This window comes from Lontra canadensis, unplaced genomic scaffold (genome assembly GCF_010015895.1).
Source record: "Lontra canadensis isolate GAN:19392208 unplaced genomic scaffold, GSC_riverotter_1.0 scaffold40, whole genome shotgun sequence".
Lineage (NCBI taxonomy): Eukaryota > Metazoa > Chordata > Mammalia > Carnivora > Mustelidae > Lontra > Lontra canadensis.
In genome coordinates this window covers 10,806,033-10,831,257 of record NW_022631034.1, presented here as the reverse complement: position 1 = coordinate 10,831,257, position 25,225 = coordinate 10,806,033, and the positions used below count along the sequence as shown (strand labels likewise).

At 41.9% G+C, this 25,225-nt stretch overlaps 1 protein-coding gene across 2 annotated transcripts in view; it reads right to left on the bottom strand.

Moving 5' to 3' along the window:
* AK5 (adenylate kinase 5) overlaps positions 1-25,225 on the bottom strand; it is a 241,089-nt gene that overhangs the window by 97,935 nt on the left and 117,929 nt on the right. For both annotated transcript variants that reach the window (XM_032870138.1, XM_032870136.1), the window contains exon 7: positions 13,531-13,621. In XM_032870138.1, the coding sequence (XP_032726029.1) occupies positions 13,531-13,621 (91 nt within the window). The remainder of the gene's footprint in view (positions 1-13,530; positions 13,622-25,225) is intronic.

Genomic DNA, 25,225 nt, shown 5'->3' with positions numbered 1-25,225 from the left:
GTGAGCTCACAGCTCGGGCTTACCTTGAACCGGTCGCAGGCTCGGTAAGCTCGGAGCGCAGCCGGAGGCCAGGCAGACGGGAGTAATTGGACGCTGTTCTCTGAGGGCGCACTGAGGAGTGGGACCCCTAGCTCTCGGCTCCTCCGGGCCGGAGACTGGGAGGCCGCCATCTTCCTTCCCGTCCTCCGGACTCTACGGAAAGCGCTCAGGGAACAAAAGCTCCCGAAAGCAAACCCGAGCGGATTACTCAGCCCGGCCCCTGGTAAGGGCGGTGCAACTCCGCCTGGGGCAAAGACACTTGAGAATCACTACAACAGGCCCCTCCCCCAGAAGATCAACAAGAAACCCAGCCAGGACCAAGTTCACCTACCAAGGAGTGCAGTTTCAATACCAAGGAGAGCAGCGGAATTCCAGAGGAGGAGAAAGCAAAGCACGGAACTCATGGCTTTCTCCCCATGATTCTTTAGCCTTGCAGTTAATTTAATTTTTTTTTCTTTATCAATTTTTTTCTCTTCTTCTGCTAAATTTTTTTAAACTTTTACCCTTTTCTTTTTTAACGTTTTTTAACTAGTTTATCCAATATATATATATTTTTTCCTTTTTATATTTTTTTCATTATTGGTTTTCTTTTTTTTATTTGTTTCTTTTTTCTTTTTTATTTTATTTTTTTTTTTTCTTTCTGAACCTCTTTTTATCCCCTTCCCCCCCCCCCCCACCATTTGGGATCTCTTCTGATTTGGCTAAAGCATATTTTCCTGGGGTTGTTGCCACCCTTTTAGTATTTTACTTACTCCTTCATATACTCTTAACTGGACAAAATGACAAGGCGGAAAAATTCACCACAAAAAAAAGAACAAGAGGCAGTACCAAAGGCTAAGGACCTAATCAATACAGACATTGGTAATATGTCAGATTTAGAGTTCAGAATGACGATTCTCAAGGTTCTAGCTGGGCTCGAAAAAGGCATGGAAGATATTAGAGAAACCCTCTCGGGAGATATAAAAGCCCTTTCTGGAGAAATAAAAGAACTAAAATCTAATCAAGTTGAAATAAAAAAAGCTATTAATGAGGTGCAATCAAAAATGGAGGCTCTCACTGCTAGGATAAATGAGGCAGAAGAAAGAATTAGCGATATAGAAGACCAAATGACAGAGAATAAGGAAGCTGAACAAAAGAGGGACAAACAACTACTGGACCACGAGGGCAGAATTCGAGAGATAAGTGACACCATAAGACGAAACAACATTAGAATAATTGGGATTCCAGAAGAAGAAGAAAGAGAGAGGGGAGCAGAAGGTATATTGGAGAGAATTATTGGAGAGAATTTCCCCAATATGGCAAAGGGAACAAACATCAAAATCCAGGAGGTTCAGAGAACCCCACTCAAAATCAATAAGAATAGGTCCACACCCCGTCACCTAATAGTCAAATTTACAAGTCTTAGTGACAAAGAGAAAATCCTGAAAGCAGCCCGGGAGAAGAAGTCTGTAACATACAATGGTAAAAATATTAGATTGGCAGCAGACTTATCCACAGAGACCTGGCAGGCCAGAAAGAGCTGGCATGATATATTCAGAGTACTAAACGAGAAAAACATGCAGCCAAGAATACTATATCCAGCTAGGCTATCATTGAAAATAGAAGGAGAGATTAAAAGCTTCCAGGACAAACAAAAACTGAAAGAATTTGCAAACACCAAGCCAGCTCTACAGGAAATATTGAAAGGGGTCCTCTAAGCAAAGAGAGACCCTAAAAGTAGTAGATCAGAAAGGAACAGAAACAATATACAATAGCAGTCACCTTACAGGCAATACAATGGCACTAAATTCATATCTCTCAATAGTTACCCTGAATGTTAATGGGCTAAATGCCCCAATCAAAAGACACAGGGTATCAGAATGGATAAAAAAACAAAACCCATCTATATGTTGCCTACAAGAAACTCATTTTAAACCCGAAGACACTTTCAGATTTAAAGTGAGGGGGTGGAAAAGAATTTACCATGCTAATGGACATCAGAAGAAAGCAGGAGTGGCAATCCTTATATCAGATCACTTAGATTTTAAACCAAAGACTATAATAAGAGATGAAGATGGACACTATATCATACTCAAAGGATCTGTCCAACAAGAAGATCTAACAATTGTAAATATCTATGCCCCTAACGTGGGAGCAGCCAACTATATAAACCAATTAATAACAAAATCAAAGAAACACATCGACAATCATACAATAATAGTAGGGGACTTTAACACTCCCCTCACTGAAATGGACAGATCATCCAAGCAAAAGATCAACAAGGAAATAAAGGCCTTAAATGACACACTGGACCAGATGGACATCACAGATATATTCAGAACATTTCATCCCAAAGCAACAGAATACACATTCTTCTCTAGTGCACATGGAACATTCTCCAGAATAGATCACATCCTTGGTTCTAAATCAGGTCTTAACTGTTATCAAAAAATTGGGATCATTCCCTGCATATTTTCAGACCACAATGCTCTGAAGCTAGAACTCAATCGCAAGAGGAAATTTGGAAAGAACCCAAATATATGGCGACTAAACAGCATCCTTCTAAAGAATGAATGGGTCAACCAGGAAATTAAAGAAGAATTGAAAAAATTCATGGAAACAAATGATAATGAAAATACAACAGTTCAAAATCTGTGGGACACAACAAAGGCAGTCCTGAGAGGAAAATATATAGCGGTACAAGCCTTTCTCAAGAAACAAGAAAGGTCTCAGGTACACAACCTAACCCTACACCTAAAGGAGCTGGAGAAAGAACAAGAAAGAAACCCTAAACCCAGCAGGAGAAGAGAAATCATAAAGATCAGAGCAGAAATCAATGAAATAGAAACCAAAAAAACAATAGAACAAATCAACGAAACTAGGAGCTGGTTCTTTGAAAGAATTAATAAGATTGATAAGCCCCTGGCCAGACTTATCAAAAAGAGAAGAGAAAGGACCCAAATAAATAAAATCATGAATGAAAGAGGAGAGATCACAACTAACACCAAAGAAATACAGACAATTATAAGAACATATTATGAGCAACTCTATGCCAACAAATTTGACAATCTGGAAGAAATGGATGCATTCCTAGAGACATATAAACTACCACAACTGAACCAGGAAGAAATAGAAAGCCTGAACAGACCCATAACCAGTAAGGAGATTGAAACAGTCATCAAAAATCTCCAAACAAACAAAAGCCCAGGGCCAGACGGCTTCCCGGGGGAATTCTACCAAACATTTAAAGAAGAACTAATTCCTATTCTCCTGAGACTGTTCCAAAAAATAGAAATGGAAGGAAAACTTCCAAACTCATTTTATGAGGCCAGCCTCACCTTGATCCCCAAACCAGACAAGGATCCCATCAAAAAAGAGAACTACAGACCAATATCCTTAATGAACACAGATGCAAAAATTCTCACCAAAATACTAGCCAATAGGATTCAACAGTACATTAAAAGGATTATTCACCACGACCAAGTGGGATTTATTCCAGGGCTGCAAGGTTGGTTCAACATCCGCAAATCAATCAATGTGATACAACACATTAATAAAAGAAAAAACAGGAACCATATGATCCTCTCCATAGATGCTGAAAAAGCATTTGACAAAGTACAGCATCCCTTCCTGATCAAAACTCTTCAAAGTGTAGGGATAGAGGGCACATACCTCAATATTATCAAAGCCATCTATGAAAAACCCATCGCAAATATCATTCTCAATGGAGAAAAACTGAAAGCTTTTCCGCTAAGGTCAGGAACACGGCAGGGATGTCCGTTATCACCACTGCTATTCAACATAGTACTAGAAGTCCTAGCCTCAGCAATCAGACAACAAAAAGAAATTAAAGGCATCCAAATCGGCAAAGAAGAAGTCAAACTATCACTCTTCGCAGATGATATGATACTATATGTGGAAAACCCAAAAGACTCCACTCCAAAACTGCTAGAACTTGTACAGGAATTCAGTAATGTGTCAGGATATAAAATCAATGCACAGAAATCAGTCGCATTTCTCTACACCAACAATAAGACAGAAGAAAGAGAAATTAAGGAGTCCATCCCATTTACAATTGCACCCAAAACTATAAGATACCTAGGAATAAACCTAACCAAAGAGACTAAGAATCTATACACAGAAAACTATAAAGTACTCATGAAAGAAATTGAGGAAGACACAAAGAAATGGAAAAATGTTCCATGCTCCTGGATTGGAAGAATAAATATTGTGAAAATGTCTATGCTACCTAAAGCAATCTACACATTTAATGCAATTCCTATCAAAGTACCATCCATTTTTTTCAAAGAAATGGAACAAATAATCCTAAAATTTATATGGAACCAGAAAAGACCGCGAATAGCCAAAGGAATATTGAAAAAGAAAGCCAGAGTTGGTGGCATCACAATTCCGGACTTCAAGCTCTATTACAAAGCTGTCATCATCAAGACAGCATGGTACTGGCACAAAAACAGACACATAGATCAATGGAACAGAATAGAGAGCCCAGAAATAGACCCTCAACTCTATGGTCAACTAATCTTCGACAAAGCAGGAAAGAATGTCCAATGGAAAAAAGACAGCCTCTTCAATAAATGGTGTTGGGAAAATTGGACAGCCACATGCAGAAAAATGAAATTGGATCATTTCCTTACACCACACACGAAAATAGACTCAAAATGGATGAAGGACCTCAATGTGAGAAAGGAATCCATCAACATCCTTGAGGAGAACACAGGCAGCAACCTCTTCGACCTCAGCCGCAGCAACATCTTCCTAGGAACATCGCCAAAGGCAAGGGAAGCAAGGGCAAAAATGAACTATTGGGATTTTATCAAGATCAAAAGCTTTTGCACAGCAAAGGAAACAGTTAACAAAACCAAAAGACAACTGACAGAATGGGAGAAGATATTTGCAAACGACATATCAGATAAAGGGCTAGTGTCCAGAATCTATAAAGAACTTAGCAAACTCAACACCCAAAGAACAAATAATCCCATCAAGAAATGGGCAGAAGACATGAACAGACATTTCTGCAAAGAAGACATCCAGATGGCCAACAGACACATGAAAAAGTGCTCCATATCACTCGGCATCAGGGAAATACAAATCAAAACCACAATGAGATACCACCTCACACCAGTCAGAATGGCTAAAATTAACAAGTCCGGAAATGACAGATGCTGGCGAGGATGCGGAGAGAGGGGAACCCTCCTACATTGTTGGTGGGAATGCAAGCTGGTGCAACCACTCTGGAAAACAGCATGGAGGTTCCTCAAAATGTTGAAAATAGAACTACCCTATGACCCAGCAATTGCACTGCTGGGTATTTACCCTAAAGATACAAACGTAGTGATCCGAAGGGGCACGTGCACCCGAATGTTTATAGCAGCAATGTCTACAATAGCCAAACTATGGAAAGAACCTAGATGTCCATCAACAGACGAATGGATAAAGAAGATGTGGTATATATATACAATGGAATACTATGCAGCCATCAAAAGAAATGAAATCTTGCCATTTGCAACAACATGGATGGAACTAGAGGGTATCATGCTTAGCGAAATAAGTCAATCGGAGAAAGACAACTATCATATGATCTCCCTGATATGAGGGAGAGGAGATGCAACATGGGGGGTTAATGTGGTAGGAGAAGAGTAAATGAAACAAGTTGGGATTGGGAGGGAGACAAACCATAAGTGACTCTTAATCTCACAAAACAAACTGAGGGTTGCTGGGCAGAGGGGGGTTGGGGGGGGGTTATGGACATTGGGTAGGGTATGTGCTATGGTGAGTGCTGTGAAGTTTGTAAACGTGGAGATTCACAGACCTGTACCCCTGGGGGAAAAATATATATATATATATGTTTATAAAAAATAAAATTATAAAAAAAAAAAATGCTGTATGTCCTTGTGAAGAAACAAACCACTCCACATTTCATTGTAGACCTGTCCTTGCAAATAATTCTTGGTCAGAAGACACACTGACTGATGTTTAATGAACATTCAAAACATCAAGCATCTCACATGGCTTTTCAGATAGAGCTCTCCCAGAGAGGCCGCTTTCATCCTTTCTTCCAAAGAGAGTTTCAAGGTTTGTCCTCACACAGTCTTTCTCATCTCTTCTCCTGTTTTTTTTTTTTTTTTCACTCCTGATTACCTCCACTGTTTCTCAAATCAACTTGTGCATTGTCATACTGTCTAAGTACTAAGCAGTAACAACCTTGTTTTTGTGTATCTTTACCCTTTTTTTAAAGGACAATTAGATTATTCAGAGTGGAGGGGCGCCTGGGTGACTCAGTTGGTTAAGTCACTGCCTTCTGCTCAGTGTCCCGGGGATCGAGTCCTGCATCGGGCTCCCACCTCAGCGGGGAGTCTGCTCCTCCCTCTGACTTTCTCCCTTCTCATGCTCTCTCTCACTCTCTCTCTCAAATAAATAAATAAAATCTTAAAAAAAAAAAGATTTTCAGAACAAAGATACTTGACCCATTAAGAACTTTGGAAAGTAAGTAACTGTGGAGTTGCCATAGGTGTGCAGAGCACAGCTGTGGGTGATGCCATCACATCACATCTGCTCTGAGAGCAGCCCTTGCCAAGTCCATTCCTAATAAGGTGGTTGCCAGAAAGGAGTGGGCAAGACAATGCACCACATGCTATTAACAAAGTAAGACTAGAGGGGTCATATGGAAACTTAAATTTTATGTATAATTTTACAAAGTAATGCCATTGTATGCAATTTTTCTTTGTGCTTTTGTTATCTTTTAAATAAGAAATTTTATAAGGTGTATCTGAGAGCCAAAATATTTGATTGTCTTGAAGCCCATTTTGGATCAGTTTGCACTTATATATTGTGGGGCAGTCAAGATGTCAGAAGTAAACGTGCATTTTTCCATTATAGGATCATGGAAGTTTTAGGACCAATATTTCATAGAATACCACCTTCCCATTTTAGAAAAGAAGAAGATGAGCTTTGCAGAAGTCAAATAACTTGGGCTAGGTCCACAGAAAGTGAGATCAAAGACAGAAGTCATAGCTCCCAACATATCCTGCCTACTCCGAAGTTTCAGCAGGGACAATCCAAACAGCTTTACAAATATGATCAGTATGGGATGGGACTTGGTGGAGTCTGCCGTCTCTTCCACATTCTCAGAAAATGAGTAACAGTGGATGGGTGGTGATGAGGCATGTCACCAGGTGGCTGTGAACATGGGAGAACCAGAAGTGGAATCAAGGAGTGCCACTCCAGTCTGGGACAACTGATGCTCCTTTCTGAGTGGCTGATATAGACAGCAACACTGTCTATATCAATAAAAGCTTTTTTTGTTTCCATAATATGGATATTACCCACAGTGGACTCATAGGAGTGGTGATAGGTACTTGGAGTCAAATGATACCCTCGTCTCGGTGGTATTTGGAGTGATTCGTGTGGAACAAGCAATGTGATCTGAACACAAAGGCTTATTAAACATACAGCCTCTTTTACTTTCTGTGTCCTACTTATTTTATTTAATTAGAAACTGTTCTCTCAGTTGTTTTAAAAAAGTACAAATTTTGAAGAGCTCTTATACAACCTGGTTAACAGATAATTACATGTTAATATTTAAACTGGAACAAGAGTGTTAGAAAACTATCTCCAGCGATGGTTGAATGAAGAGATCTTTGTTTAAAGGGGGGAAAAAAACCTTTTTTTAAAAAAACTTGTGCTTACAAAGAAGAGATTGGTTTTCCTAACAAAATGCTTTTAACAGAAATTTTATTGTATCATTAAGGGATGGAATTTCTTGACATGTTGTTGCTCCTGGCAACGGTACTAATAAATCATAGGAAGCACTAGACAATGCTGTCATTATCAGCTCAGATAGTGACTGAATAGCTTTCATGTTCTTTTAGCATTGGTTGCTGGGTTTGCTGAAAATGGGACCTTTAGTAATAGTCTAAGGTTTGACATACAGAAGAAGGAGGTAAATGTAGATATATGTACACATTTTTGCCTTCTTTCATTGAACCATTTAATGTATAAAACACCTGCAATGATCTCGTAACTCAAAAGGGACAGCAAAATTAGGGCATTTTGTGAAAGTGATAGTACAGCTTTCACTTCCCTCTATTTTGAATTTCTCAACTACTTTCAGATTTCAAAATATTCTTTCTGTAGATACAGAGCTGAAATAGAATCCCACAGGGAGCACACAGCATCCCCCATTTTGGATGTAGGATCATCTTCGGAAAGATTATTTTCAGGTTGTCTCCCTAAATTTAAGTGGGAAGATGATACAAATTGGCCTAAGAGGTACTGGAAAGCTAACCATATTGCCTTCTGGGACAATGTAACAGACTTTTCTCCTTCTCGTGGATCTTTAATCTGAAGTTTAAAGTCCTCCCATTTTGAGTCCCAAATCGAGGGGCACTCCTGCAAGGCAGAGCTTCTTGGGCAGCAAAGGGGACCTGTAGATAAAGCCCCTCTAACACATCATCGGTGCCCCCCACCCGCCGGCCCCAAGGCAGGCTCTCCCTTGTCCTGTCTCTTCGGCTCCACTGTAAGCAACTTTAGGTGGCGTTGTATTTCACCTAAATTTAATTTAGATCTCTAAATTTAAGAACAAAACTTAGAAACTCTATGCATTTGATACATACATACATGCTGGATGACTGAAAAAAGAATAGAAGGACATAGACATTTTGCTTTTGCAGTTCTTGATCTTCTCCATTCACTCCACAAACCTGAAATTCTTCTACGTGCCTTAGGAGTCAGGCACGGAGAGCTCAGCTCTTATTCCAACAGGCATGGAAATTGTTACTGAAGTTTGCATTAGAATTCCTTTGAAGAACATTGCATTTCTTTGAAAAAATATCTGGAAGGTATTTGGGACTAGAAGGTGAGCTTCTCAAGGGATCTGGAGTTGGAACTGTTTGGGGCAAGCCGGCAGGAGTGATTTTCTAGTTACTCCATGACAGGGGAGGGGGAGGAAGGAAAAGAGAGAGGTCAAAGAGACCGGAAGAGAGGAGGAGAGGCTATGAGTCCACATACTCAGACAAGTGGCTCAGCTGAGGGGACCAGCTGGGTGAAAGGGGGCTTCTGTGGTGTTTCCAATGAGATTCACACTGCATATCAAACACACACACATATATTCCCCATCTTCATAAAGTCTTGCACTCTAATAAAGGAAATAGATTTTTAACAAACAGTCCTATACTGGATTACATGATCACAAGTGTGATAAACACCCTGAAGGAAAAGTAAGGGAACTGTGCTGGAGTCTAATCTAGTCTGGGAGGGAGGCTGAGAATGCCTCCTGAGGAAAATCACGTTTAAACTAAGATACAAAATAGGATCTCGCCGGCTGAAAGAGGGTCTAGGCAGTGAGAGAGTAGAGAGGATGCAGGCGGGGGCAGGGATACCAAGTAACTCGTGCAAATGGCCAGAGGCAGGAAGGTGCCTGAGACAATCTTGAAGCTGGAGGAAGCCGGTTGAGGTTTCAGGGGTAGGAGGAGGTGATGCTGGGGCAGGAGGAGGACCATTGCAGCAAAGCTAAGGGTATTTCTGTTATGCTAAGGACACTGGGGCTCAGCCTGCAGGGAAGTCATTGAAGGTTTTGCTTTGTTTTATTGGGGAGGCAGGGTAGTCAGAGCTGCATTGGATGAGGAGCCCATGACAGCAACAGGATTCCTAACGGATGGGAGAGGCTAGGGATGAGGTAAGAGACCAGGGATGAGGTCAAAGACTGGCAAAGAATAACAAAGCCCTGACAAGTGCAGTGGGGATAAAGAACAGGGACTGCACTCCCAAGGTGTTCTGGAGGAATGACGATTGGCATGGGCCATGAGGATAGGGACATTTTTGCCTGGTCCCTTAAGAGAGAAAAACTGCATGACCTCACTGATAGGGTGGGGTCTAAAAACAAATTCACCGAAGCAGAGAGTAGAGCAATGGTTATCAAGGCATGGGGGTGGGGGAAACTGGAAGATGTTGGCCAAAGGATACAAAGTTGCATTACGTGGGATGAGTAAATCTAGGGATGTAATGTATAGCCTGATGACTATAGTTAATAACATTGTCTTAAGTACTGGAAATTAGGGGCACCTGGGTGGCTCAGTCGTTAAGCAGCTGCCTTCAGCTCAGGTCATTATCCCAGGGTTCTGGGATCAAGCCTGGCGTTGGGCTCCCTGCTTGGCGGGAAGCCTGCTTCTCCCTCTGCCCACTCCCCCTGCTTGTATTCCCTCTTTCTCTGTCAAATAAATAAATAAAATCTAAAAAAAAAAACAAAACTGGAAATTTGCTAGAGAATATATTTCTGATATGTTTCTGGTGCTCTCATTAAATATAGAAAAATGGTGACTAGATGAAGAGAAGATATACTACTTAGCTTAACTGTAGTAGTCATTTCATCATGTATATGCATGCCAGATCATCATGATCAAATTTTTTTTAAAGATTATTTATTTATTTATTTGACAGAGATCACAAGTAGGCAGAGAGGCAGGCAGAGAGAGAGGAGGAAGCAGGCTCCCTGCTGAGCAGAGAGCCTGATGCGGGGCTTGATCCCAGGACCCTGAGATCATGACCTGAGCCGAAGGCAGAGGCTTAACCCACTGAGCCACCCAGGCGCCCCCATGATCAATTTTTATTTAAAAAATTTAAAAGAAGAATGGAAAGCCATGAGGTGATGTGGGAGCTGTGGGGTGGCTGAGATTCTGCAGAGAGGGACCAGATAGAAGGGAAAAGTTGAGGGACAAAACCTGGGGGCTGGCAATTCACAGAGCAGGGGCCACGGACCTGGCTTGTTTGACTGGGTGAGTCAGCAGCATTTACAAGTCTGAGGATTTCACCTACAGATGCAGGCTCTGTTTTCTGTTGAAACAGAGAAAGATCCAACAACCATTGGCCCGTTCCTTAATGGCAGCCATAGCATGGGGCTTCCAAGGGGCTGCCTCCTGTAGGGGCAGCACCGCGTGTTTCTGGTTTACCACAGTCCCCCCCAACCCCATCCCCCCGCCCCTCACTTCCTCAACCAAGGGCTGTTATAGATAGACCAGGCTTATTTTAAGGCTGGGACAGGACTTCGCTTTCAGGCGTCTGAGGCGTGGAGGGGAGCTCGTGGGAGCTGAGACTGTGAGCCGACTCCGCTGTTCAAAATTCTGGAGGTATAGAGAAGAAAGACGAGGTCCCCGGAAACCTCCGCTGCGGGGCAGGTGCTGAGCACACCGAGGATACTGCACCTGCCGCACGCAGTTTGCCCACGAGCACGGAGGCTAGCGCTGCTGCGTGGCTACAGGATAAGGCTGCCTTGGAGAAATGCCATTCGAGAGCCACGAAGTAGAGGGTCAAGTGTTCTAAAGAAGGCAGCTTTAAGGATATGGAGAAAAAGAAACCCTCCCACTGTCAGTGGGAATGCAAATGGACGCAGCCACTGTGGAAAACAGCATGGAGGTTCCTCAAAGAATTGAAAATAGAACTACCATATCATCCAGGAATTCCTCTACTGAGTATTTACCCAAAGAATACAAAAACACTGGGCGCCTGGGTGGCTCAGGCGTTGAGCGTCTGCCTTCAGCTCAGGTCATGATCCCAGGATCCTGGGATGGAGCCCCGCATCGGCTCCCTGCTTGGCGGGAAGCTTGCTTCTCCCTCTCTTACTCCCCCTGCTTGTGTTCCTTCTCTCGCTGTGTCTCTCTCTGTCAAATAAATGAATGGGATCTTAAAAAAAAAAAAAAAGTCTGTTTAAAAAAAATGTGGTATATATGTACAATGGAATATATACAGCCATAAAAAGGGAATGAAATGTGGTATATATGTACAATGGAATATATACAGCCATAAAAAGGGAATGAAATCTTGCCATTTGCAGCAACATGGATGGATCTAGAGGGTGTAATGCTAACTGAAATGAGTCAGTCAGAGAAAGACAAATACCATACGATTTCACTCACATGTGGAATTTAAGAAAGAAAACAAATAAACAAAGGAAAAAAAAGAGAGACAAACCAAGAAACAGACCCTTAACCGTAGAGAACAAACTGAAGGTGACTGGACAGGAGGTGGGTGGGGGATGGGTGAAAGAGGTGAAGGGGATTAAGAATATACTTAGCATGGTGAGCACTGAGTCACATATGGAATTACTGAACCCCTTTATTGTACACTGATACTAATATCACACTGTATATGTTAACTATACTGGAATTAACATTTTAAAAAATTAGAAAAAAATACAAGGGCTAGCTTAAATCAGCTCCTCTACTCCACTGTGTGGGCAAACTGAGGACACCTAACAATTAGATATTTGTTGGTAGACGTCTAAGTAAATGTTCTAAATAAAGGATTGACCTACAAAGCCCAGGTGTTATAGCATCTTCCAGAGCAGCAGGACTCTGGTTTATATGATCGTACAAGCTTCTCAGTATTCCTTCTTTCCCAGCTGTAGGCCATCTTATTGTAACTATCACTGGACAACCAGGCAGGTGAGTGTACATTATTATCTGTTCTCAGTGGGGCTGCCCAGAAAGACTACATCCTTGCCTTTCTTTTTATTCTGCCTTCCTTTGAAGGAACTCTTAGCGTGCTTCAAATCAAATATGGTTGAACATTTTAAGTGTTTAATCTTTTTCCTTACAGCCCAGAACTCTTTTGGTCCTTACCCGCTGACGCCATTACTGAGAAGAAAGGTCAGGACTGGGATGAAGGTTTGAGAGTCAACCGCATGCAGCTGATAGTTGAGATCATGAGGAACAATGAGTTGAACAGCGTCAGATAGTCAAAGAGAGTGAGAAAAGGGTCAAGGACAGGACTGTGAGTACTGCCTACAGAAGGGAGTGTGATATCCCCGCACTGTCACAACGTCCAACTTCTAGGTGTGAGCGCTTAGGAAGAGAAGGTGCAGAGCCAACACGGGAGCTGTGGGCTGGGATAGGAGTAGCTCTCTGACAGAAGGGGAAGCTTTTCCCAAGGGGGCGTGGCAGACACAACTACAATTAAGGAGTCCTGGAGGAACTGTTAACTTTTAATTGTTGCACAAAGAATGGGCTAGATTTGTTTTTCTCAATTATAGTAACTGACGTCCTATGTTACACTGGGACTGCCTGCTAATTTACATGTGCAATGACTGGAGGAAAAACATTAACTATGGGGTGCCTGGGTGGCTCAGTGGGTTAAAGCCTCTGCCTTCAGCTCAGGTCATGATCCCAGGGTCCTGGGATCGAGCCCCACATTGGGCTCCCTGCTTAGTAGGGAGCCTGCTTCCTCCTCTCTCTCTCTGCCTGCCTCTCTGACTACTTGTGATATCTGTCAAATAAAAAAAAATTTAAAAAAAACCCCATTAACTATAAGGGCCAGATGGAGAGTCCTTCTTTTCTACTTTGTTTTGTACCTTTATTTTTAAACCAGAAAGTATAAATCTCTGAGGATAGCGTCATCCTTAAAGCCTTACAGCAGATTGCTGTGCTCCGATATTACTACAAAGCTCCAAACACTTGGCAGGTGGTCAGGCCATATGGTGGCCCGAAGGACACAGTGACTTACCTGCCGCAGCTTCTTTGTTTGGAAATAACTTGCTGTCAACTGCCATGCTGATGTCATAGAACACCTCATCCTCGTCTCGGTCAGCGTCAAACTGGAGACAGTCGGGACAGACAAGTTGGGAACAAGAGAAGACATAAATTAGTTCATTCCCAAATAGAATGGGCAGGCATCACAGCACTGTGTCTCTAATGAAGCAGGTCAACAGGAACTGAATTAAAGCCTTTGAGTCATAAGCAGACCCTCAGAGATTTTTCGCCTGAGACCACATATCAGACGGAGAAGGGTATTGGGAGTAAGTGTACAGTCACTCACTTATGCTTAAGAAAAATGTGTAGAGTTTTCTTAATATGTAAAGTAAGTGTTGGAAAAAATGATAATTGAAATTGACCTTGTGCTTCCTAGCTCTTAGGGTTTTTATTTTTAATGAAAAGAACCATGAAAATATGGGGGAAAATAAGGGGGGACATTTTCCAGTGTACTGCTAAAAAACGAAATAGCCCTCAAACCAAGTTTCAGTTACTATTCTAGATGCTGTAGATACTATACAATAGATGCAGTCCATAGACACTATAGACTTAGATGTAATAAAAATTACAGATGTAAACATTAAATCATTCTTTAAAATTTACAAAAATTCAAATATTTAAAAATGTGGTTTTATTTATGAGTCCTCTATGTCCCGAGTTGGGCAGTGTCTTTTTAAATACATGCATATCTCTTTAGTCTTTAAAAACTAAAGCTTTGCTGAATTATAATCAACATACAATAAGCCATATATATTTAAAGCATACAAATTGGTAAGTTTTGACATCTATGTCTGTATACCTGTGAAATCACCATAAATAAAAACAGCAAACATAACTATCACCCTCAAAAGTGTCCTTGTGCCCTTTGGAAATGAATTCCTTCCTCTTGCCCCCCTACCTGGTAATCATTGATCCTACATTTCTGTAACTATACATTATTTTGCATCCTCTAGAATTTCATGTAAATTGATTTACACAGCATGCAAACTTTTTTTGTCTGCATTCGTTCACTCAGTCCAGTTATTCTGAGATTCATCAATATCACATCCGTCATTCGTCCCTTTTCATTGCTGAGTAGTATTTTACTATATGGATACACTGTTAATCTCATCCTGGGTATCTTTCAGCTCAGACATTATAGTTTTCATCTCTAGATGTTTGACTTGCATCTTTAAAAAAATCTATATCTCTAAGGTTTTGAATATCTGAAATACAATTATAACTTTTTAAAAAGATTTTATTTATTTATTTGACAGAGAGAGATCACAAGTAGGCAGAGAGGCAGGCAGAGACAGGGGGAAGCAGACTCCCTGCTGAGCAGAGAGCCCGATGCTGGGCTCCATCCCAGGATCCTGAGATCAAGACCTGAGCCAAAGGCAGGGGCTTAACCCACTGAGCCACCCAGGCACCCCTACAATTATAACTTTTAACATCCGTGGCTAATTCTAACATCTGGTGTTTCTTTGCATGTTTGGTAGTTTTTGTTGGATGCCACGCATCGTCATTTTGACTGTGTTGGGTGTTAGATATTTTTGTATTCCTATAAATATTCTTGAGCTTTGTTCTGGAATGCAGTTTAGTTACTTGGAAACAACTTGATCCTTTCAGATTTTGGTTTTAAGACTTGTTGGGCTGACCAAAAAACTGCTGATATACAAATTCAGTAAAGTTGCAGGATACAACAGCAACGTGCAGAAATCTGTTGCATTTGTATACACCAATAATGAAGCAGCAGAAAGAGAATCAAGGAACTGATCCCATTTACATTGCATCAAGAGCCATAAGATCCCTAGGAATAAACCTAACCAAAGAGGTAAAAGATCTGTACTCTTAAAACCATAAAACACGGAGGAAAGCAATTAACGACCCAAAGAAATGGAAAAACATTCCATGCTCGTGGATTGGAAGAACATTGTTAAAATGTCCATATTACCTAAAGCAATCTACACATTTAATGCAATGCCTATCAAAATATCAGCATTTCCAAAGCTAGAACAAGCCTAAAATTTGTACGGAACCACAAAAGACCCTGAATAGACAAAGCAAGCTTGAAAAAACGAAGCAATGCTGGAGGCATCACAATTCTGGCCTCCAAGCTGTATTACAAAGCTGTTCTGATCAAGACAGTATGGGAGTGGCACAAAAACAGACACGTAGATCAATGGAACAGAATAGGAAACCCAGAAGTGAACCCACGACCATATGGGCAATTAATCTTCAGCAAAGTAGGAAAGAATATCTAATGGAACAAAAACAGCCTCTTCAAAAATGGTGTTGGGAAACTGGATAGCGACATGCAAAAGAATGAAACTGGACCACTTTCTTATACCATATACAAAAATAAATTCAAAATGGATAAAAGACATAAATGTGAAACAGGAAACCATCAAAATACTGGAGGACAACACAGGCAGTAACCTCTTTGACATCAACTGTAGCAACTTCTTACTAGATATGTCTCCGGAGGCAAAGAAAAAAAAAGCCAAATTAAACTATTGGGACTTCATCCAAATAAAAAGCTTCTGCACAGCAAAGGAAGCAATCAACAAAAGTAAAAGGCAACCTTCAGAATGACAGGAGATATTTGCAAATGACATATCTGATAAAGGATTAGTACCCAAAATGTATAAAGAACTTATCAAACTCAATACCCAAAAAACAAATAATCCAGTTAAGAAATGGGCAGAAGACATGAATAGACATTTTCCCAAAGACTATCCAAAGCCATCCAGATGGCTAACAGACACACTAAAATATGCTCATCATCACTCACCATCAGGGAAGTAGAAATCAAAACTACAATGAGATACTACCTCACACCAGTCAGGATGGCTAAAATCAACACCACAGGAAACAACAGGTATTGGTGAGGACGTGGAGAAAGGGGATCCCTTTTATACTGTTCCTGGGAATGCAAACTGGTACAGCCACTCTGGAGAATGGTATGGGCATTCCTCAAAAAGTTAAAAATAGAGCTACCCTACGACCCAGCAATCACACTACTAGGTATTCGCCTGAAGGATACAAATATACTGATTTGAAGGGGTACATGCACTCCAGTGTTTATGGCAGCATTATCAACAATAGCCAAATTATAGAAAGACCCAAATGTCCATCGACAGATGAATGGATAACGAAGATGTGGTATTGGGATGCCTGGGGGGGGTTCAGTCAGTTAAGAGTCTGACTTCAGTTCAGGTCACCATCCCAGGGTCTTGGGATCAAGCCCTGCATTGCGCTCCCTGCTCAGTGGGGTGTCTGCCTCTGCTCCTCTCCCTGTTTGTGCTCTCAAATAAATAAATAAATAAATCTTAGAAAAAAAGATGTGAGATACATATATATGTTGTATATATAATATATTTCTGTGTGTATGTATTATTCAGCCAAGAAAAGGATGAAATATTGCAATGTGCAACAATGGGGATGAGGCCAGAGTGCATTATGCTAACTGAAATAAGTCAGTCAGAGGAATACAAGTACCATATGATTTCACACATCTGTGGAATTTAAGAAACACAAAACAAATGAACATTGAGGGGGGAAAAAGGAAGGCAAACGAAGAAACAGACTCTTAACTACAGAGAACAAACTGAAGGTTACCAGAGTGGAGGTGGGTGGAGGTGGGTGGTGGTTGAGGGAGGGATGAAACAGGTGATGGAGATTAAGGAGAGCACTTATGAAGAGCACCAGATGATGTATATGAATGATGGATCACTAAATTCTACACCTGAAACTAGTGCTGCATTGTATTTTAACGAACTGGCATTTAAATAAAAACTTGGGAAAAAAAAAAAAAGATTTACTGGGCAGGACCAGAACAGCATTTATTGCACAGCCAATTATTCCCCACTGTGCAGGCAAGATTCTTCCAAGTACTCTACCTAGTACCTTGTGAATTAAGAGGTTCTCCAGTCCAGCTGGCAGAAAAAGGCACTATTCCAAGCCTGGTGTAGCACCAGATAATCCTTTTGGGTGGTTTTCTCTCAGTTTCAGTAGTTCGCTCATAGGCGTGCACTGCTTAGCACCTGGCTGGATACGGGAAGGGAACCCTCGGCAGATCTCCGGAGTGCTCTCTCGGGGTTGCTCTCTGGTACTCTGTCCTCTGACCCCCAGTCACCTTGGTCTCTTGGACTCACCGCTCTGTCTGCGCAGTTGCCACAAGGCTTCCTTCTTCCTGCTCTGTCCCTGGGAAACTCGCCAGCAGAAAGTGCAATCCTCAGGCGCACTGCATTTCTTTCCTTTCTCTCAAGGAATCACCTCAGTGCTTGATAAAAGGTATCTTCAAAAAAAATTTTTTTTTAATATTTTTTTCTTTTTCTTTTGTCTGTTTCACACGGGAGGGAAAACCCAGTCTCTTTTATTCCATCTTGGTCAGAAGTCTCAATTCTTTTGCTTTTAATCTTAATTATTGTCTTGAAGATGTTTACGAAGATTTAAGTGATTTACTCCTTTATATTCTCTTACTGAAGCATGTCATCATTCTTAGCAAGGGAAATTTTGGAAGCCTAAATTAGAAAGTCATTTCCTTATCTCCTCTTACAGTTAAAACACGTCTGAATGGTGTTTCAAAGTGCTCTCACCATGTCACACCAGCCCATGAGAAAGGTGACACAGATGGTTTTCCTTCTAGATATTTCTGAGGAAATATCTAGTTAGAGATATTATGACTTTCTTAAGTCAAACAGCTAGTAAGCAGAGCTAGGACTTGATTTCAGGATGACTGACACTTTCCATCCTACAGATACCATCACAGTAGGACAAATATAGCCTTCTGCTCAAATGAGTGTTAGCATGTCCTTTTTATCTAAAAGCAAGATAAGAGAAGCAGCTGGTGGTTAGGGCAGATAGAAGGAGACCATGAAGACACATTGAGTGCCATCTTGATGCACTGTTCCTTATATCCACATATACTATAGCTGATTTTTTTCTTTCAAAATATTTACTAGCTATCATCAGTAAGGAGAAACATATTAAAGAGGGATTTTGTTTTTATTTTTTTCTTGGACTTTTGAGGTATGAGTGGCAGCACTGTTATTTTATAAATAAAAGGGCATAAGTTTATGTTTTAGTGTGGGATCTCTAGAAAACAGAACCTAAGGCAAAACATAGGTAAACACTTTACTGGAGGGTGTGTGTGTGTGTGTGTGTATGTGTGTGTGTGTAATCCCAGGGCAGTAAGTGTGAGGAAAAAGCAAAAGAGAAAGCAAAGGAAAAAGGAAAACAAATGTAAGGTAGTACATTCCTGGACTGGCCGCAGCTTCACAAGGAAGTAGAGCTGGTGCTTGGTCTCTAGAAAGGCTAAATGGACCCTCTACATCTCCGAAGAGTCTGACAGGAGGGGGGACAGGAGATGTATTTATATGTTGTTTCCTTTTAGTTTCCTGTCTTTCTTTTTATTTATTTTTTGAGAGAGAGCAAGAGAGCATGTGAGCACAATGTTGGGGGAGAGAGGATGCTGGAGGGGGAGAGGGAGGGGCAGGGGCAGAGGGAGGGGAAGGAGTGGGGGAGGGGAAAATGTGTGTGTGTGGGTGGGTGTAGAAGCAGAATCCCTGTTGAGCATGACCCTGGGATCATGATCTGAGCTGAAGGAAGTCCCTTAACTGACTGAGCCACCCAGGTGCTCCTGGTTTCCTGCCTTTCACAGGTCCAAGTTTTGCCTCTGAGGAGTTAAGCACCCTCTAATTCTTGGTTGTGCTGGCTAGCCGCTGGGGCAGGCACTGAAAGCCTTCCTGGCCCCCCACTCCTCTGCGCCCCCATGGGGAGCCGCACAACATCTGAATCTAGAAGTGTTAGGAGCCAGAGCCTCTGTAGGTCTGGTCTGGTTGGGTCTGGGGGCCATCTCTGTAGAGACAGCCACCATGGTGGGGATGATGAAGCCCCACCTCCTATGCTGAAGAGGAGGCTGGGCTGTCAGCAATGCTGGCCACACATGGTGGGCAGGGCTCTCCATTCAATAAGCACCTGAGGCCTGGCACACAAGCGAGTCAGGGTAGGCTTCAGACTGGGCTCAGACAGCTTAAAACTCCTCTGGAGCTTGGTTTGAATTTCTGCTTCCCCTTGTAGCAGCTGTCTGGCTTTGAGCAACTTATTTCCCCTGTTCTTAACACCCACACAACGGGATTGCTGCAAAGCCTAAGGAGATGGTGTGTATTTAACACACAGCACAGAGCCTAGCGTAAAGTGCAGTCCTTCTTTTTTCTCTGTGACAACCTGGGTTTGAGGGAGTGTATCTTACAGATCTTTGATTGCTTCTGTACTTTGGAGAAACACACACATACACACACACACACACATTTTTTTTTTTTTAAGCTTGGGGATTATGGAATAATGAATACAAGAGACTTTGAGAATTTCCAGGAGATATTCTATCTTCTGACTGACTTGAAAAAAGCTATGTTTAGTTCTAGCACAGACTAAAGTACCTGATTGTCCAAGCCAAAAGGCAAACTGCAACAGGTGAAACGCCATTCAGAGAAACATTCAACAAGTGTTTGCTGAGTAACTATTACATGCTGGGTAGATTTCAATTCCTAAGCGTTTAGATGATGAACGTGACCTATTAGAAGGGAAAATGACACCCACATAACCCAACTTAGCCCTGGATTGAGCAAATGCTGCTGAGGCCCGTTTACTTCTGCATCAGGATCACTGCAGAGAACCCAGGCAATATCCCACTTGTATAACTCCAGGACTAGCCTGGGGGTCATCTCTCCATGCTCTTACCAGATAATGTGGCACACAGACCTTGGAGAGCGCTGTGATTATGTAATAACAGAACAATTGCCACTTTATTGGCTAAGAGTTTTGCAAAATGGTAACATTCAGTGTTGGAGAGGTTGTGTGTATGGTAAGAGGAGAACTGACTCTTAAATCATCATTTTACTTTCTTGCTTTTGCACAGATCATATACACCAATGGTTCTCAACCGGAAGAAATTCTGTCCCCATCTTCCTCCCCCACCCCAACATTAGGCAACGTTGGGAGACATTTTTGGTTGTCGCAACAGGCAGGGGAGACATTGCTGGCCAGAAAGACTGAGGAATAAATCCTATGGTGCACAGTTCAGCCCCCTCGCACCAGAGAACTATCCAGTCTGAGTGTCAGGAGTGCCAAAGCTGAGAAACCTCAGCTTCACCGAGTCATCCTCAGCTTTCAGGTTTGCAAACTCGAAACTCAAGTCGTGTTTTGAAACTCAGGTTGTGATGATCTATTTTTCTCTTTCTTTCTTTCTTTCTTTCTTTCTTTCTTTCTTTCTTTCTTTCTTTCTCTTTTTTCCTTTTTGAGGAAAAAGGTTTTGAACTGCTAGTACCTGGGCTGTTCACTTCAAAATGCAACGCGTAGCAGAAATGGTGATGCCGCAGGGGCACGGTGGCCAGAGGGAGACGGAAGCTCTAGGAATGAAAGTTCATTTACATCTCACAGATCAGAGACAAGCCTCTTGGGACAGACGGTGATTAGCTGGGCAACTTGATCTGTTCAGTGACTGTTATCTGTCTGGCAATCTTTTTTTTTTTTTTAAGATTTTATTTATTTATTTGATAGGGAGCGTGTGTGCACATAAGTGGGGGAAGGGGCAGAAGGAGAGGGGGAAGCAGGCTCCCCACTGAGTAGAGAGCCCCACCATAGTGCTCAATCCCAGGACCCAGAGATCACGAGATCACTACCTGAGCCCAAGGCAGATGCTTCACCAACTGAGCCACCCAGGTGCCCCTCTGTCTGGCAATCTTAACAAAACTCTTTTCTTATTCTGAGGGAAAAGGCTCACTGAGGACATGGTCTGCATAATCTGTTTCAGGTCATTTAATGTCAGAGGCCTGGGGAGGTCAACTGGAAGCTTCAAAATGAAATGCTTATCAAATTGCCCAGTTCACTCCCAATGTATGTTTCCATTTGAATAACAAATGTTGGAACAACTTTCAAAACCATACAAAATAAACCTGTGTTAGGAAAGGAAATTATAGTAGGGGGAGGGGAGGCAGTGCCCCATGAGGATTTTAATGGCAGATGGGAGGCTTTGGTTTTGTTTCCTTTGGGCTCTGCTTTTCAGGCTGCAGCAGCCTGTCCAAATCTTCTCCATGGAGACAAGGCTTTCTGCATTCCTCGCTCTGCTAGGTAGGAATGTTAGGTTTACAAAATGTCTCTAAATGGACTCGAAGGGAGAATACCATTTCAATTTCTCTTTCCAGATTGCACCTTTCATGAAGTGTAGGTCTAACTCCCACCTTTTCCCTGCTTAAGTTTGGAGAGGAAATAAATGGGTCCTGCTATTCATATTGTCTCAGTTTTGTATACCCCGTAAGTGTCATTCTCGGGGCATCCGGCTGGCTTCTTGAATTATTTACCCCTCCTTGGTTTCATGCAAGGGACTTCAATTAAGCACACTCTCCACCAATGGCTTTTGTCATCTGCTGCTGGAGATCCCTTAATGTGCAGATACCTGGCCCTTCAGATGTTGTCTTTTAGATGTTTAGAGACTTCCCTCTGTCTGATTGATGGGCTGGCATCCTCTTCACAGTGGCTTTGTTTTTCTCCAACAAAAATTGGCTATTGCATTAAAATAGTAATAATTTAAAGACCTGTGGTAACTGGAGCGAAATCTGTAGTTATCAGTGATGGAGTAAAAACAGTTTATATTACTCTGCAGAACCGTGTTGCTTCATAATTAATCACAAAATCTGAAAGGAAAGCATCTACATGGATTTGGTGGGGGTGGGGTGGGTGGGTAGGGACAAGATTCTGTCTGAGAAAGACAAATCAATCCCATTTTGATGAGCAGAATTCCTGTGGTATGGCTCTGCTCAACTGGGATGTGTAGAACATATTTCTTAACAGAATGAAATAAGGTGGAAACGTGAGACGATAGATCTAAAAACAGACATGATTGGTATGCAAAGTGATGAGTACAGAACACTGGAAAGCTGTGGATATCTGAGTAAAAGACTCTTCTCAGCTTTTTGTATAGAATCCTTATTTCACTGGATATTCAGATCATAGACAGCAACTGGAAAATTTTGCTGGGAGTAAGTTAACAAAATAAAGAGGTTCCAGGGAAAACTGTTGCAATATCTAGGATGTGTTTTAAGAAAAAGTTTCTTCCTGACCTTGAAAGCTTAAGGTAATAATGACTGACTAATCCTGCTATAGAGACTTGGAAAAAGAGGCTAAGAATTTTGATTATTCTTATTACACTGGCTGAGCGATCATTTTTTCAGAATCTGCATCAGCGCTCAATAACCAATCAACAAAGTACCAGGCACAGTTACAATGTTTTGAGCACCTACTATATGCCACTCACCGTTGGAACTTTTTTATACGTGTTTATCATTCAGTCCCTACAATATTATTATAAAAGGAATATCATTTTAAAATTTAAATTCAATTAATTAACACATAGTATATTATTAGTTTTCAAAGGGAGAGATCAATGTTTCATCAGTCTCATATAATACCTAGTGCTCATTACGTCATGTGCCCTCCTTAATGTCCACCACCTAGTTACCTAAAAGGGGTATCATTAACTCCAGAATCAAGAACTGGGTCCCAGAGAGATTAAATATAACTTGTCCAAGGTCATGCAGGCGGTAGAGCCAGGATCTGAATCCACATCTGTCTACACCAAACTGTGAGTGCCACCACACAGCAAGGCTGTGAGGATCAGCTCCCAGCTCCACATGCAGACTTAATCCTAGCTGGGCACTTGCAGAACAAATCAAGGCTTTTAGGAAGACTCCTAGGACAGACCTCTAAGAATCTGCAGAAGCCAAGCCAAGCCAGGTCCAGAGGTAATATACTCAAACATTCTTGATCCTATTCCCTATTTTTAGACCATACTTGGTGCTTGCATTTGTCTGAACGATGGGTGTACCCCACCAGGTGGCTGGAGCTGTTGGCAGAAGGACCTCCCTCTCTGTAGGCTGGCCAGGAGCACTGCAAGGAGCAAGGAGAGACAAAGCTGATCACAAGAGGCAGATGACAGTCTAGCTCCTAAAAGAGCTCTCCCCAGGGACCTTTAGCTCCAAGCTACCAGTTTCACAGGGAAACTGGCTGCTGCTCCACAGCCCTCCTTGTCTACTCTTGACTCCAGCTGTGACCTCCCTAGAAGCCTTCTAAAATGTCTTTCTGCAAATAGCCCTCCCCTAAGTTACCTAGTGTGGATTCTGTGTCTCTTTTCATCCCAACTCAGTCTTCCCTCCTTCTAAGAGCCTCTTTGGGACTGGAGAGCAGATTTCTGCTATGGATCTGTGTCTGGTCTGGTGTGTCGGAGAAGCGGCTCTGCTTCTGCTCCAGGGACCCACCGACCCTTGCCTAGGGACTGGCCTAGCTCAGCCACTCCCCTCCGTGGCCTAGCCATAGCTTCAGCTCTGCCTCTGACCAACAGGCAGCTTTCCGGATGACTTTCCTAAAGCTCCTTGCTCTGGCTGTCTTATCAGGGGTGGTGGACAAGTCCACATCCCCCATAATAAGACAGGAGAGGCCAGGCCTTTGGTCATGCAGGAGGTTGCTGATCAGAGAGGAGGATCCTTGGATCAAGGATCAAAGTCAGTGACAGGAACTGGGTCTGGAACAATTTTTGAGCTGAAGGCATGCTGGTGTAGTCACTAGTTATTAAATTTTGCAGGCTCAGATAGAACCCAGAGCAGATGGACCAATGTCCAAATCATGAATGGATAACAAATGGCCAAGATCCTGCTCATTGATCTGTGGGCACTGTGATGGGACACTTTAAAAATTAGGTTGCTACATGTGGCGTCTAAAAAAAAAAAAAGAGACAAACTCATAGGAACAGAGAAGGACAATGGTGGCTGCAGGGGAAATGGGGAGATGTCAGACAAAAGGTACAAACTTCCAGTTAGTAGATGAATACCTTCTGGGGATCTAATATTCAGCCCAGTGACCACAGTTAACAATACTGTATTATATATGTGAAAGTTGCTAAGAGAGTAGATCTTAAAGGTACTTGTTACACACACATACACGCGTTGTCATTATGTGAAATGATGGGTGTGTTAACTAACTTTATTGTGAGAATCATGTCACAACACATACATGTATCAAATCATCACATTAGACACCTGAAACTTACACAATGTTATATGTCAAGGATAGCTCAAGCTAGAAGAAAAGTAAATAAAATTAAGTTGCTGCGGAAAGCACAGAAAAGGTATACACACTTCATGGAACTAGAAGAAACAAACCCCTATTTAGTACATGAAAAATATAAGTTAATATTTTATTAAGATGATACTATTAAACATTGTCTTTCTCTCAAAACTTAAGGAACAGATCAGTAGCCCAGGAAATAGGTTGTTAGAATGGGTTTTTGTCAAATAAGCAGAGTTTTAGGACATGTCTTGGAATGAACATGGATCCTGTCCAATCTCTTATCCTGCACAGGTGATGTAATTCAATTCCATCAAGACTCACTGTGCCAGGAATGTGCCGGGCACTGAAGATGCGTGGAGGGGAGAATAGGTCATGTTAGCCTTTCTGTAATTATTAAGGCACCAATAAGGGCTAAAATACATTGAGAAATGCTTGATAAAAAAAAAGGTGAAAAGAATACAGTGGAAAATAGACAAGACACACTCATCGTAGACAAGACTCACAGCACAGCTGCTAGTTTTTCTCCACTGCACCTTGCAGGGCTCTGAGCCCGGCAGTTAGACAGC